At 35.5% G+C, this 16,331-nt stretch overlaps 1 protein-coding gene across 1 annotated transcript in view; it reads right to left on the bottom strand.

Moving 5' to 3' along the window:
• PDE3A (phosphodiesterase 3A) overlaps nt 1-16,331 on the bottom strand; it is a 243,246-nt gene that overhangs the window by 9,168 nt on the left and 217,747 nt on the right. The window contains exons 9-14 of the mRNA XM_036455561.2: nt 15,941-16,078; nt 8,412-8,523; nt 3,066-3,179; nt 2,734-2,933; nt 990-1,193; nt 139-294 (exon numbers count right to left, since the gene is read on the bottom strand). Coding sequence (XP_036311454.1) covers nt 139-294; nt 990-1,193; nt 2,734-2,933; nt 3,066-3,179; nt 8,412-8,523; nt 15,941-16,078 — 924 coding nt within the window. The remainder of the gene's footprint in view (nt 1-138; nt 295-989; nt 1,194-2,733; nt 2,934-3,065; nt 3,180-8,411; nt 8,524-15,940; nt 16,079-16,331) is intronic.

Here is a 16,331-nt window from a genome sequence, read left to right as displayed (position 1 = left end):
TCTTTTTAATCCTGTGATTAAAATTGGCCAGTGCATTTTCTAATGTTAGGGTGAATATGAAATAGATTTATCACACTCAAAGCTTTTGGAAACTTTGCAGAATTTATGAGCAGCTTAAGCATGGATGAAATCAGTTACCTGTTCATAAAATTCACTGACAATACCCTCTGTCCACCGAAGATGGAGCTCTTTACATTTGGCTGGCCCATTGATATCAGCCAACTTTATACACATTTGACAAACTAGTAGACGATCATTTTCATTGGTCCAATCTATTCCAACATCATCATTTACCTGTTTGAGACACAAAGATGAATGTGTTTTACCTCAAGGAAAGCAAAAGTTGACTAGGAAAATAAACGATACAATATTTATTGTGTTTTTTTTGTTTTTGTTTTTGTTTTTTTACCATGTGGAAGTCAGAATGCCAAGAGATGAGAATTTTTTTCAGCTTTTAAAAATAATGTTTCTGCATTGCATAAATTAATAATAAAATAGTTTATAAAAATAAAACAACAAATAATGAATAATGATTAATTATGCGGTTGAAAATAAATGCTATTTAAAATTAGCATGTTATCAATTACTATTAAAATAATGTAGCTACAAATAAGAAATTTTCTTGAATTAACATTTGAGCATTTATGTTTGACATATGAAATTTTGCTTCAGGGTTTTGACTTTTCTACTGCCAGATTACTTATGTTCATATATCACAGATATGGAAGCAAATTAAATCAAACACAGGCACAATGACATAATTTCATTATTTTCCCGTATCACAAAATGTAATATAGACAGCTCCTCAATGTCTCAAGTTCCTGGAAAGGGACCAATGCCTATTTATCTGCTTCTATTTAAACATTTTATTGAATTTCATTTTACACTGGACATATAAGAGGTGATATCAATGACTCTTATTCAATACTTCAGTTCTATGACATTTTTCAGTGTGGCCATGAAATGAAGACTGGTACAAATCTATTTACCTTGGCATTAAATTTGGCTACGAAGTCAAAGTGTTTCTTTAAGTCGGTGGCCAAAATTGCTTCAATGACAAGGAAACGGAAATGCTTAAATTCCACATGGTCAAGGTTAACTAAGAAGTTGTACTCTGGCCGGGACATGAAAAGGTTCCATGCAGCAGCTGCATGATGATTCTCCAGAACTGAGCGATCATTGTAGAGCACCGCCTAGGCAAACAAGTGAGAGAGGGAAGAGTTCAATTTTTTAAGTAAAAAAATTACAAAAACAGATGAGAATATGCAGTGCTTTGAGAACTTTCTTTCATGGAACACAAAAATGTAGTTTTGTGACTGCTTGTTGTTAAGAATCACTTATGCTGCACATTGGCTGTTGATTATGCTTCTTGGCTAAATTTATTTCTTCCTTCCTTCCTTTCTTTCTCTTTTTCTTACTTTGGTAAAATAAAAGTAATATACTTGAAACTTTATTCCTAACACTTCCAAGTGAGGGGCTTAGTGCTAGATTTTATTAGATTTCTTTGCAGGACACAGGAATTTAACCACAGAAATATGCAAATATATTAATATACCTGAGAGGTAACTCAGCTATTTTTGCATCTAGAATCAGAATGACCTTCACTTAAACATATAACTTATAAGAGGAATGAAATCCCTGATAAGCCTATGATTTAAAACATTCTCACTTCATGATCAACCACAGGAAATATCACCCTTTATCTAGTAATAGAAGGTAACAGTATCTACTTGTTTGCAATTCTCTAATAATGCTCAGAAAAGGCCCAGAAGAAGAGGAAGTTGCTAAAAAATGCTTGGAGACTGTGAGATAGAGGATAGAGAATAAAAGGCATTAGGACAGAAGGACATTATTACTGAGGTATGAAAATAGGACAATTTGAATAGTAAGAAGCAAGAGGATTTGCATGCCTATACAAAAATAATGCTTCTGTTTAAAGGACACATTGAAAGGACATTAAAGGACACATTTGCACGCCTATACAAAAATAATGTTTCTGTTTAAAGGACACAGAGAAATAAGTTAAAGTAGGTAGTCAGGGGGAAAAACAGGATATTTTTTATTGTATATAGAGTAAAAGAAAATTCTAGACTATAAATCAGGAAGAAGCTCGCTGAATTTAATGGAATAGCTAATGATAATTAGATACCTAGTGATTAATTTTGACTTACATGTAAATCTATGCTAAGATGTGTTTCTTTAAAGTTACCATTTTGGAATACTAGTTCAGGAAAAAATTTCCCTCAAATGAAGTAAATTGATTTTTAATTCTGACTAACCAATAAAATACCTTAAGAACCATAATTGTTATAATTATTATAATAAACATATATTTCAAAGGAATGGGATTTATATACAAAGAAGTCTTGCATTCTTCAAAGTCCAAAAAGATTTGGTTCTCTAATCTTTTCAGAAAGGGACTTCTGTACAAGTTGGATTTTCATTTTTGAGGCAATTCATAAACATGAATTCAAGTAGTTTTTCCTCCTTATGAAAACATTGAGAAGGGACCTCCATGGCTACTTAAGTTGCACACCTGCCATGAATAACTTGGAAAAAAAGACGTTATCTTTTCAAAGTTAGGATGGTCTCTAAAAACTTTATGTCAGGGGCGAATATAGTTCAGCTCATATTTATTTGGTGCCTATTATAAATCAAATTTAAAATACTGATTTTTTTCCCCCCAGAGACTTCTCTCAATTGAATTATTTCTCCTAATCAAGACAGAGTTACCTGAGGAGCACTGGTTGCCACCAGGAATGCGTTAGTCCTTCCTGGGTGGTCATAGTCATGCATGGCTGCAGCCACATACAGTGCCATCAACTCTAAGGCAGGAATATTTCCAGACAGACATCCGTATTTATCATCCGGCACACTGTACATTTTTGAGAACACATATCCCATGTGTCCATGTGTAAATCCACTGTCAGAATCTGAAAAGAGAAGATGAAAGTAATTGAAACTTTGAAAAAGAATTAAAAAGATATCATTTATCTTGACCTCTGAAAAAAGTACCCTATAGTTCCCATAGCTCACAAGGGAGCACAGATGTCCTCAGCACGTACCTGAATCACTTGCTGATCCATGATCATTAATCACAGTCGAGAGGCCAGGGATAGGTTGTGTAGTAAGATACCAAACAGCATGTAAGACGTCAGTAGCGTGGATTCTGTTGTGATCTATATAACCAATGCAAAGGAACAGCCATTTATGTGTGAGCTTGGGGTTCAAGGACTAAGAGTGCCATCTACTGGATGAATAGTTTAGTCCTGACATTTTAATGTCCCAATGAATGCCAGCCAAACATTCTAGGGCAAATACTCTTTGATTACTCTTCCATTATTCTGTAATATCTATAGTAACAAGAAAACACACACACACACACACACACACTACTCAATATTCTTTATGTGTGCAGATATCTGAAGTATAAAAATCTATATCAAGCCCAAACCGGTTTGGCTCAGTGGATAGAGCGTTGGTCTGTGGACTAAAAGGTCCCAGGTTCGATTCCGGTCAAGAGCATGTACCTTGGTTGCGGGCTCATCCCCAGTAGGGGGTGTGCAAGAGGCAGCTGATCAATGATTTTCTCTCATTGATGTTTCTAACTCTCTGTCTCTCTCCCTTCCTCTCTGTTAAGAAATCAATAAAATATATTTAAAAAAATAAAATAAAAATAAAAGTCCTTCTGCCATTGCATCTCCAGAATACATCTCTTTAAAAAAAAAAAAATCTATATCCAGAGCATACCAGAAACCTAATGTATATAGGAAACTCACTATGTGAAACAACTATAATGCTTACTCTCATACTTATTTCCATGCTTCTGTATAAAACTGGGCAATAGATTAGAGAAAGACATATGACATACTTTAACTGGTCAGACCAATGGTCTATACCACTCAATATCTCATCTCATAAATTGCATCCAAATACGATCTGTGAATGGAATATAGCAGCATTTGTCTGTAATCAAACTTAAAATACTATAATAAAAGTGAATCTACAAAGCAAAAACCAAAATCAGTAATATTCTCTGATCTAGAAATTCTGATTTGGAAATGAAGTTATAGGAAATAACTAAAAAGAAAAATAAATACCTCTTTGTACAGTAATGTGGGGAGTTAGGTCATTTAAAAGAATAAAAACTATGGGGAAACCAGAATTTAATAATGTCCTTATCATAGGAAGGGAGGGGCCTATTTCATATATACAGTTCAGCTTCTGATGAACAGTGACCCAAGGCCCAGTGCTCTCTTTGCTCGCCTACTTTTTCTGGTGCAATTCTCCCAAGTTTTCTCTTGTTTATCTAGCCCTCATACTTCATTGATTGGAATGCTTTATTATAAATGTGCTTACTTTACACATTTTATTTTTGCTGGCTGACCATGATACAGTCTCCTTCTCCTATACATTCATACACCATCTAATGCCGGGAATCTAAGAAATACATCGCTGGGCAATTCTGTCATTGGGAGCATCATAGCGTGCGCTTATACAAACCTAGATGGCTTATCTTCTACACACCTAGACTGTATGGTATGTCACCATCATAAAGGCAGTCTGTCATTGACCAAAATGTTGCTATGTGGCATAGAACTATATAACATATTACATCTCTGAGTAATATTGAACAGATGAGGAAAAACAGAAGGGAACAAAAATGTTAATGGGAATTTGAGAGAAAGACGGGTCCCCTGGTCAAAGAAGAAAGAAGAAGCCTTGACATCTGTGGTGTTGGCCACACACAGGGGATGTAGGTGGATGGTGCCTATTTCCTATAATTCTGGCAACTCTTTGAGTAAATCTTTAGGTGGTGTGGATAATTCAGTTGAGGGGCTGCGTGAGTGCTTGAGAAATGTCTTTATAAAAGCATTGATAGTACAATTGTGAGAATTATAGAAGAAAACATATTTTATTTTTTTGTTAATCCTCATCTGAAGATATTTATCTGTTGATTTTTAGAGAGTGGAAGGGAGGAGGAGAGACACACACACACACAGAGAGAAACTTCAATGTGAGAGAGCCTACATGGATCATCTGCCTCCTGCACCAGTCCGGGCTAGGGATTGAGCTTCAACCAAGGTATGTGCTCTTAAATGGGAATCGAACCAGTGACCCTTCAGTCCTCAGGCCAATGCTCTATCCACAACTGCTAAGGCATATTTTATTTGTTATATTTTTAATCCTCACCTGAGGATATGCTTTTATTCATTTTAGAAAGAGAGGAAGGGAGGAAGGGGAGAGAAAGGGAGAGAAAGAGGGAAAGAGAAAAGGAGAGTGAGAAAGAGAAAGAAAGGAAGAGGGGCATTGATATGAGAGAGAAACACTGCTATCCGATTGCCTCCTATATGGGACAATGCTCCAATCAATCGAGCCACTTGGCCAGGGCCAGAATGTATAATATCTTAAGGGTATATAATACAGTAAGCTTGCAATTATTATAAATATTGTTCACATAAAATAAATTATTGCTGTTAGAACAAAATGGTGAATTAGCATAGATCAGTTTTCTCTCGATGATTCCTGAGAATATTATGACAAAGTTAAAGTAAAAGCTATGCTAAGTCCTTGAGGAGGGAGAAGGCCGTGATGACCCCATAGAGGAAGAAGATGGCAGAGGGTGCGATGGCTAGGGGATGTGTTGGGAGAGAGCGTCTGAGAGCTCTTTTCCCTGTTGCAAGCTGGGAAAATTGCTGTGTACCAGTAATTACCATCTCTACAGCTAGTCAAGGAAACTTGTGCATGCACCCAAAATTACAGAGTGGAAGGGGGAAGTATTGGGGTATTGGTGGAGCTTGTGTGGGTTGAGAGATAGACAAAATCAGGAACAGGGAAACTATTTTAAAATCTAGATTCTTTAAATTTTGGTAAAGGTTCTGGGTAAAAAATTAAAAGTTTTCATATTTTCTTTCTTGGAAAAACTTCATAGTATACTTCAAATATAATAAAATTTAGTTTCTAAAATATTAGGTCATTGTCAAATTAAAGTTAATTTAACTCTATTTTGGTTACTCAGGTTTTTTTTTTTTCATTTAGTTATGGATTTATTTAGCTAGAGTTGTTAGAAACGTAGTTCTCTAGCAGTAAATATTTAAAAAGTAGACATACAACAAAATTTTGTGTATGATAATTATAATTAATGATAAACAATGCTTTTTGACTAGTATAGATTTACAACCCTTTCACATACAAGGTATTATCATTTAAACATGATCACCAATCAAGCTAAAGCTTTCTTGTGAAAAGATATAAATTCACTTTACAAAAAGTGGGGCTTCTAATAGAACAAGCAGGTTTATTATAATGTATTATAATAATAAACCATAGAATGAAGAAACCACTATTTCAGGGGGAAAAAAACCTATTTACTTGTAACATATAAACATGTAATAAGAAAGTGTAAAAACTAATTTAAAAATTTAGAATTTAAAAACTTCTTTTTCCACTTAAGTATTTGTCAACTTTCCCTAAGATTTAGTGGTATTCTAACTAAAGAAACATTAGTAATCATTATGTCAGTTGCTCAGTAGAACTTGCCTGAAGTGGATTATATAATAAAACTATATTTGGAAATACAAGGTTAATTTGTAAAGTTAGTCTGGTAACTAGCTGTCGTTTAGTGTTTTCGGTGGCTTCCTTTCTATAAAAGTGAATTTGTGTAACTAGTTAACCTTTGAGAAATCACCAACACATGTCAATCACTGGCATCCAACCAGAGTGGGCCTTGGAAATATTACTAAGAGAGCAAGACTTTTTTTTTTTTTTTTTTTAAATACATTCCACCAATTCCTTACAGAGAGGAAGGGAGAGAAATAGAGAGTTAGAAACATCAATCAGCTGCCTTCTGCACAATCCCTATTGGGGATGTGCCTGCAACCAAGGTACATGCCCTTGACCGGGATCGAACCTGGGACCCTTCAGTCTACAGGCTGATGCTCTATCCACTGAGCCAAACCGGTCAGGGCAGCAAGACTTATCTCAAGATCCTTTCAAACTACCCCTTTCTCATTTCTCTCTTCCAACTTCATAGTCTCATTGACCAGACTTTCCCAAAGGGCCCAGGGCTCTTAAGGGCCTCTCTCTCACACTCCCACTGCTCATCTATTTACTAATCCCACAAATCTAATTTGTAGTTTTAATTCTTCATTCTCCTTTGCTCTCACACTTCATCAGCTGTGCATTTTCATTCCAATGCAGCATGTGCATGGCATCTTGAAAAAGGACACTTTAATAATGGGTCACTAGGTCAATGTACACCAGTTTCTGAAAATACCTGTGCTTTATCCTCTCCATAGAATTTTTATTCACTCCAGCTCTTTGTAACTACAGAAAGACATGAGTTCTAAAGTCCAAGGTACATCAGAGCAAATTTAAAACTTAAAAGTTAAAATATGATTTAAAGAACATATTTCTAAGACATGTTCCAACCCATATATTATGTTTGACTATTTTTTCTTGCTATGCATTTATTTTTCTAAAAGTACCACATGCTTTCTATACATTTCCACAAGTTCACTGATTAGATTTATAGACGTTTTCTCGAGTTTCATATATTTTATAGCATGCAGAACAGTATTACTTACGTGTTCTGATGCTACCTGAAGTGCTACACATTAACAACATAATTGAACATCTCCTTTGTGTTCCAATGTCTCCTGGTTGTAAATGACAAACTTTCTCTCAGAAATATTCCAAGTTCATAAGCTTGAACAATGGCTGTGTCCTTTTCTTGGGTCTTCCCATTTATTTCATTTAAAAATGTTTCTAATAACTTCTGCACAACTACTTCCAGATGTTTCTTCTTTTCTATTTTATTACTTAGACCATTATTCTACTGTCCCTCTACCCCAAACCAGGTTTACCTTATATGGAAAAACTTCAATAGTTAGCGATTTAACTGTAGTTCCCAGAACAAAAGTTGAATTCAGTCAATGAAAGGCATACATTGGAAAATGAACAATACATCGAACATTTAATGATTTATTTAGCATACACTTAAGCGGCACTTATTATATGTAAGGCACTATTATAATTGTTTTAGAAGTATTACCTCATTTTATCCTCATATTATTACCTCATTTATTTTAGAAGTATTACCTCATTTATCCTCATATTAATTCTATGAAGCATAATTCTATTAATCTATGAAGATTAATTCTATGATCCCATTTTACAGATTAAGAGGCACGCAGAGGGTAAAAAAGACCCAGGCTCTCCTACACGTGATAAGTGAAGAGTCCAGGTTTTTAACACAGACTATTATTTCCTGGACACTATATACCATGTGGCCATAGGCCAAGTTTACAATATGTAATTCTGTGCTGGCTGATAGTGATTCAATATGCCATTAACCTTAGCAAATTATATGAATGTTTAAAGTATTATTTCACAAATAACTTAAGACTTACAAGGAATTTCCCTGTATCCAATCTCCAAAGCATGAAAGTAATTCATAAATTCCCTAACTGGAATTTTGAAAGCTTCAAAGAGGCCCATGTCTTCAAAAAGTCTGTATGATACCTGTAAGACAGAAAGGCAAAGCCTTAAAGCACATTTCTGAGTGTGTATTAGACATAAAAAGGAAAAAAAGTCATATTATTTATGTCCAACAGAAACAATTATTGGGAACAAGTTATCAAGTTGATATTGAAGGTCTCTATTTGCTTAGCCCTTGAAATACCTGAGCACAAGGAGGACATAATGTATTTTTAAAGATAGGGACATTCACCCAAAAACAACCAACCCAGAGCACAGTATACACTATAGAAACATATCAAAAAATTAAATTCCATGTAATATCATTAACTGGATAATATTTACTACATTTCTAATTATATAGTACATACTATAAATGCTAATAAGAGAATGTGATAGCTTAAATTTATCCAAATTATTTATATATATATATATATATATATATATATATATATATATATATAAATAAATAAAACTATATAACACTATCTCTCTAAATCTCTCTCTCTCTCTGTGTATATATATACATCTATATATACATCTATATACATATATACATGTATAAAAGTTTTCCAGAGAATAAAGAATTCAGAGTTGGGTATTAGTGAAAGATAAGGAGAAATAATTATGAGAGAGAAAAGGGTTGCCTTGAGTAAAATATATAAAGAAAAAAAGATTTATTCTATTTAAAATAACAATGTCTAAACTATTTTTTCTAGCTTGTCCTCTTTCTCCTCTGAATATCTATTATCCATCCAATTCCTTTCACAGCTCTAGTCACTCAAATTAAGTAAATGCCTTTGGATGTAACTGGCATTTTTGACATGCAAACAATGAAGAAAAAAGAATAGAGGGGCAGGAGAAGGTATTGGGGAGAGAAGTGGTTATTTTGATGGCAGAGTGGAATACAACAGCATTTAGAGCAGCCTTACTTCATGTCACAAAGGCTCAATGTAGCGTATAATTCAGGAGATTAAAAAAATAATTATTCATCATTTTAATCTCTATTCCTTCATAAAATTATCTTGGACTTTTTCCTCTAAAACTTTGATATATGGCTTCATAGTTAAATTTTCATCTTTTGTTACTGACTTTATTTATTTTTTAAAATATATTTTATTGATTTTTTACAGAGAGGAGGAGAGAGGGATAGAGAGTTAGAAACATCGATGAGAGAGAATCATAGATCAGCTGCCTCTTGCACACCCCCTACCGGGGATATGCCCGCAACCAAGGTACATGCCCTTGACCAGAATCGAACCTGGGACCCTTCAGTCTGCAGACCGACGCTCTATCCACTGAGCCAAACTGGTTTCAGCTTGTTACTGACTTTAAATTAGAGGTGTTGAACTCAATCAGAGAAGGGGCCAAAATCTAAAATCCAGCCTAAATCGCGGGCCAAATGGTTTACTGAACAGTCATAAACTGTCATTGTGATGGAAACGTAGCGGAGTGCAGTGATGACAGCGCGGTGCAGGCCACATTGCAAGGCCTGGCAGGATGGATTTGGCCTGCGGGCCTTGTGTTTGACACATGTGCAAGCAATTCAAATTCAATAACATTTTAAAATTATGTTCAATGTTTGTCACTATGTGATATACACACTCACACACACATATATATGTACAAACATACATATATATATATGATTCATTCATTCAGTATATATCTATTGAGTGCCTACTATGCTCTAGGCCAGGTGTCCTCAAACTTTTTAAAGTGGGGGCCAGATCACGGTCCCTCAGAGAGCTGGAGGGCCGGACTATATGAACTACTAATTCCTACTGTAACACCTCGGCTGCGCTCACTGCCCAAAAAACCTGGCGGGCCGGATCAGACTCCTCTGCGGGCCACATGTGGCCCGCGGGCCGTAGTTTGAAGACGCCTGCTAGGCAGTGTTTTATATATGCAGCGTGTGTGTGTGTGTGTGTGTGTGTGTGTGTGTATGTGTGTGTGTATTCCTTCATGGAGCTAGTAAGGCAAGGTAGTAGACATAATAAGATAGCTATATAAACAGTAGACATAATAAGAAAGGTATATACTTTGACAGAAAGTCATAAGTCATATACAAAAATGAAAAAGGGGAGCAGGGACTGGGATAGAGGACTAGAAATACAGAAAAGATTATAAGTGTTTTCTGAAGTATGAGGGCTAGGGTAAGCATATTGAAATGACATTTCAGCAAAAAAATTAAAGGACCTGTGAAGTGAAATATGTGGATATCTAAGGAAAGAGTTTTTCACATAGAATAAAAGCCAATGCAAAGGCCCTGAGGTATACTTGCAATATTCAAGAAGCAGCAAGGAAGCAGAATGGATAAAGCAAGAAGGACAGCATGGAATGAAGGCAGGAGTAGACTTTAAACGGATTGTGCAATCTTGGTGTTTGACAGCCATATTGGCCATTATAAGGATTTCATTCTGCATGAGGTAGGGAACCATTGAAGACAATGAAGCTGGAAAGAAACTTTATTTTACATACATTTTAAAAGGAGCAATGTGCTTGGTGGTTGGGAACAGAATATAATGTATATCAATTCTGTGTGGTGTTTTCTCACTTTGAACAGCAGGTATATTAAATTTTTTAGCCTTTTTCTGTGTAATATAACACCCCCACTTCCTCTCTTTAAAAATGCAATAGATTCCTCAAAAAATTAAAAATGGAACTTCTATTTGACTCAGTAACCCAACTTCTAGAAATATAGCCCAAGAAAACAGAAACACCAATCAGAAAAGATATATGCACCCCTATGTTCACAACAGCACAATTCACCATAGCTAAGATTTGGAAACAGCCTATGTGCCCCTCAGCAGACGAATGGATTAGAAAACTCTGGTCCATCTACACTAGGGGTGTCGAACTCAATCAGAGAAGTGGCCGAAATCTAAAATCTAGCCTAAATTGCGGGCCGAATGGTTTACTGAACAGTCATAAACTGTCATTGTGATGGAAACGCAGCGGAGTGCAGTGATGACAGCGAGGTGCGGGCCACATTGCAAGGCCTGGCGGGACGGATTTGGCCCGCGGGCCTTGTGTTTGACACATGTGATCTACACAATGGAATATTATGCTGCTGTAAAAAAGAAGGAATTCCTACCACTTGCAAAAGTCTGGATGGAACTAGAGAGCATTATGCTAAGCAAAATAAGCCAGTCAGAGAAAGATAAGTATCACATGATCTTACTCATTTGTGAAATATAATAGACAACATAAACTGATAAATATAGAACCAGAGACACAGAAGCATTGAACAGACTGTACAACCTATGAGGGAAGGTGGGGAGTGAGGGGGTAAAAGATCAACCAAAGGACTTGTGTGCATGCACATGAGCATGGCCAATGGGCACAGAGACAGTAGAGTGTTGAGGGCATGTGCTGGGGGGCAGGAGTAGCCGGGAATAGGTCAATGGGGGAAAAAGGAAACTCATGTAATACTTTAAATAATAAAGAATTTTAAAAATGCAATAGAAAGTGAAGTTTATAGTTTCTGTAATATTTCAAGCCAGTTCTTCTTTTAGTTACTTCCCCTTTACTACTGCTTCATATCATATTTGAGTTCTTATTTATAAATACTTATGGATTTATTCTGCATATTACTTCAATCAATAACACTAATAACAATAACAGCTTCTATGTGTATATATACATATATGTACATATATATATTTATATATTTGGCATTTAATAAGTGAGAAGCCTACTTTAAATAGTTTACATATATATTTACATGTAATTAATCCTCACAACAGCTTCTGAGATAGATACAATTAATTACTAATATTTGAAAACAGGAGAAACTGAGGCACAGAGAGATGAGTGACTAATCCAAGATCACACAGCTGACAAATTATCAGAGCTAGAATACAAGCCAAGCAGTTTTGCTTCAGATTTTGTACTTTTAACAGCTTCAAATTCTACCACAAATATTTGAAATGCAATGATTTTAAAATTAAATTTTCTCATTATTCTTTTTTAACATTTTAAAAATGAATTAAAAAATTAAGACAACAGGATATTTTACAGTGTGATTTTAAAACAGGAGACTTTTTTACCAAGAAGCTGCTGAAAACCAACCAGCAATAATCCAAACTCATAAGTAAATAGCACCATTAACCAGATAGATATTGGTGACTGAAAAAAGTGAGCACCATTCCAAAATCTGAACAATGTCCTTTCAAATTTATTAAAATAAACATGACAATCATAAAAGAGATAGGCAGGCAGAATATTGAGACTGAGAAGTCATTTCCACTACACATACGTCTCTTTTAAAGCCTTTTGAAGTGAGACATTTTCTGTGAAGTTTCAGCCAAAAGGTGATTTCTTGGAATGTTCAAGTTAATTCATTTCAGCTGTCCTAAATTCTTACTAAGGTGAAAAAAAAAAAACACCAAAAAAACCCCCAAAACCCATGCCTTTCACACAGTAAAAATGTCATGATTTTTGTCCTTATAAACTCAAATCAAAGGAGAAAAAAACTCCCAACAAGTTCTATTTAGCAGTGAAAATGAAGCTGCAATTCCAAAAAGCTAACTGTTTTATAAGTTGAAAAAATAAAGTGACATAACAAGGATCATGCAGTTACATATTTATTTTATTTTTGAAAGAAGAGTGGAAAATAACATTAATGAATTTTATCAAAATCTAGTAATCACGTCTAATCTTTCTGATAGCTACTCATCTCCAAGGCTCTTAGAAAACATGTGGTCAAGATCCACCCTGCCACAGGCCTCTGAGGGCGATGGGTCGCTGCAATGATTGGTGCCCGGTGCACTGTCACTGGTGCTGTCAAACCAGCTGCTAACATAACCACCTCTCTATCGCTCACACTCTCCATTTGAAAAGTTAAAGATATAATGAGTGAGTGTGTTTTAGAGAAGGCTGAACAGCAGTTGAAATAAAGGTAAAAAGCCTGGACTTCCAATATGCTATATCGGCATTCAAATAATAAATCCAATATGTCCTACATGATTGCAGATCATTAGTATTTCCTCTTTGAAATCTCAATTTCCTCTTCTGTAAAATAGATATTAAAAAAAAAAATTCCTGCCAAAACCGGTTTGGCTCAGTGGATAGAGTGTCGGCCTGCAGACTCAAGGGTCCCAGGTTCAATTCCCATCAAGGGCATGTATCTTGGTTGCGGGCACATCCCCAGTAGGGGTTGTGCAAGAGGCAGCTGATTGATGATTCTGTCTCATCAATGTTTCTAGTAACTCTCTATCCCTCTCTCTTCCTCTCTGTAAAAAAATCAATAAAATATATTTTTAAAAAATTCCTTCATCAAAGTTACTGAGAAAAGTAAACTGTAAGTTTCGGGGAGCCTGTGATGTATGTATCACACACAAAACAATGTGAGATGTTTCTCTCCACACCAGGGAACACTGTCCAGTAAAAGAGAGAGGAGCTCCTGGCCCGCGGCCACGTTTTTCCGGTGGCACCATGACAGGCCTATTTGCAGGAAAAATCATTCCCTCAGAGTCACAGTCTGCCACGGGTTTCAGAAAGTGGAATACAAAACCTCGCAGGGGGAGCCCTGATGCATGAGGCTAGGGTGGAATGAGGAAGAATGGCTGCCCTGAATGCTCTTCAGCCACAAGAAAAAATGAAATACCGCTATTTGTGATAACAGGGATGGACCGTGAGAATTTCATGCTAAGTGGAACAAGCCTGTTGGAAAAAGAACCATATTTCACTCATATGTGGGGTATAAAACTGAAACTCATAGACACAGACAGTAGTATGGTGATTACCAGGAGAAAGGAGGGTGGGGGGCAGTGAAGGGTAAAGGGGACAAAATAAATGGGGGAGGGAAGATGCTTTGACTTTGGGTCGTGGCACACAATGCAATATATAAATCAGGTATCATAGAAGTAAACACTTGGAACCTACATAATCTTATTAACCAATGTCACTCCAAAAATTTAATTTTAATCATAATTTTTAAATTAAAAAAAGAAACAAGTCTGCCCTTAAGCCTGTCCTTAAGATTAGCTAGCATAAAAACTGTTGCTTCGCATGAGGAGGAAGGGAGAGAAAAAAGGGGCTAATAACTCCTAAGAAAAGAATAAGGTCCTTTAGCCCTCAATATGTGCATGGCCATGATGAAATCTAGCAGGGGCAACGATTGCATATTACATAGACATTGTAATTATTCTGAGTTTTAAACTTCATCAATCATTTTTACTATACTTCTCTTGTCTGTAGCATGAACTGTCATTTAATTTTGACAGACATCTCATTTTCCTGCTAGAGCAGGAGTTCCTGTAAGGCAGAAACACATTTTTCTTCTTGAAGACCAGCTTAGTGTGTGTTTGTGGAATTGAACAATGGAGGCAAAGGCCTCTCCATTTCCTTCCTTCAAACTTTCATGGATCAGGACTCTTCACCCTGAAGTTCCACACTCAGATATTGGCGGAGAGATCCAAGCAATGCTTGTCTCCAATGTGTGAAGCAGAAATCAGTATATCAACTGATTTGTCTTCTGGTGTTTTTCAGGGAATGTTAGTACAACAATAAATCAGGGTCCTGAATTCTCATCTAAGCCTTATATGAAGAAGTTTGGTAGTCTTTCATACCTCTGCTGTGATATTTATTTAATATATGAGTTTACCTACGACATTTCAAAAATAAGGTAATAAGTGTTACTGCATCATCCTGTTTAATTAAGAGTATATATTTTGGTATGTGTTCATTAATTGAGTGAACCCATTGTTTTGTTTTGATTATTGAGAAAATTTTCATTCTTAATCTCTATATTTTTTTTCCTTCCTCATAGAAACAAATATTTTTTTATTTGGGAAAATTTAAAAATTGTCTAGTTTGTGATACATAATGGTTGCTTCCATGTTAAAATACAGAGGACTCTGTTTGAATGTATTTCTCATAGCACTGGAGGGGAAGATATTTGTGTATATTATCTTAGTTTTTATAAGATAGAAGCACTGTAAAATTAAAAAGTTTAGAAAATAGTCAATGGAAAGAATTACAATAAATTAGTGTTTATGAATAGGCAGCTTTCTTCTTTTGAGGGTCTGTGTCAGTTTTTCTTCTGCTGAGTTCTATGAATTTTAGATCATTTCTCCATCTTGCTTGTATATCTATCCCACCAAGCCAAAATACATATTTTAATTGCAGAATATGGTATTTTACTCATTTAAAGTTCCAATAACTTTTGTTGGCCATGACCATCAAATCTATAGAATGCTGGGTACATCTTGCTTGTATATCTATCCCACCAAGCCAAAATACATATTTTAATTGCAGAATATGGTATTTTACTCATTTAAAGTTCCAATAACTTTTGTTGGCCATGACCATCAAATCTATAGAATGCTGGGTACTAAAATTTCCTTTCTGTACTCAAGACTCACCACTGGTATCAAGTGTGTACAGAGCTTTAACCAACCAACCAAGAATTATTTTTTTCTATATTTCAAGTTATAGGTATGAATTCATTTCTTACTTGACTAAGAATACGGCCACATTTTCTTCCTATTTTTTCCACCAAATCAAAAATTGGAAAATTCCAAGTGTTTAGCTGCTCCATGATTGAGTCCAAGTTATCCATGACAAGAGGTTCAGGAGCAAGAATTGGTTTATCCTGGAATAAAGATGAGACAGTTTAACTATATACAGTTTTTCTATAAAGCAATTCATGCTTTAGTAATGCAACCACTGAGTTTATTTGAAATAAATGACTCAAAACTTCAAGGTGAATGGGTGATTTTTAAAAAACAAAAATCAAGATGAACAAGACATAAGTCCCTAAGTAAGGAGAAATGGTCCTGATGCTGTTTCAGACCATTAGCTTTGTATTAGGAGGTGCCTGCCTATGCTGGATCATACATGCTACA

This window comes from Pipistrellus kuhlii, unplaced genomic scaffold (assembly GCF_014108245.1).
Source record: "Pipistrellus kuhlii isolate mPipKuh1 unplaced genomic scaffold, mPipKuh1.p scaffold_m20_p_3, whole genome shotgun sequence".
NCBI classification, from domain to species: domain Eukaryota; kingdom Metazoa; phylum Chordata; class Mammalia; order Chiroptera; family Vespertilionidae; genus Pipistrellus; species Pipistrellus kuhlii.
The sequence above is the reverse complement of the archived record's forward strand: the minus strand, read 5'-3'. Positions and strand labels throughout refer to the sequence as shown.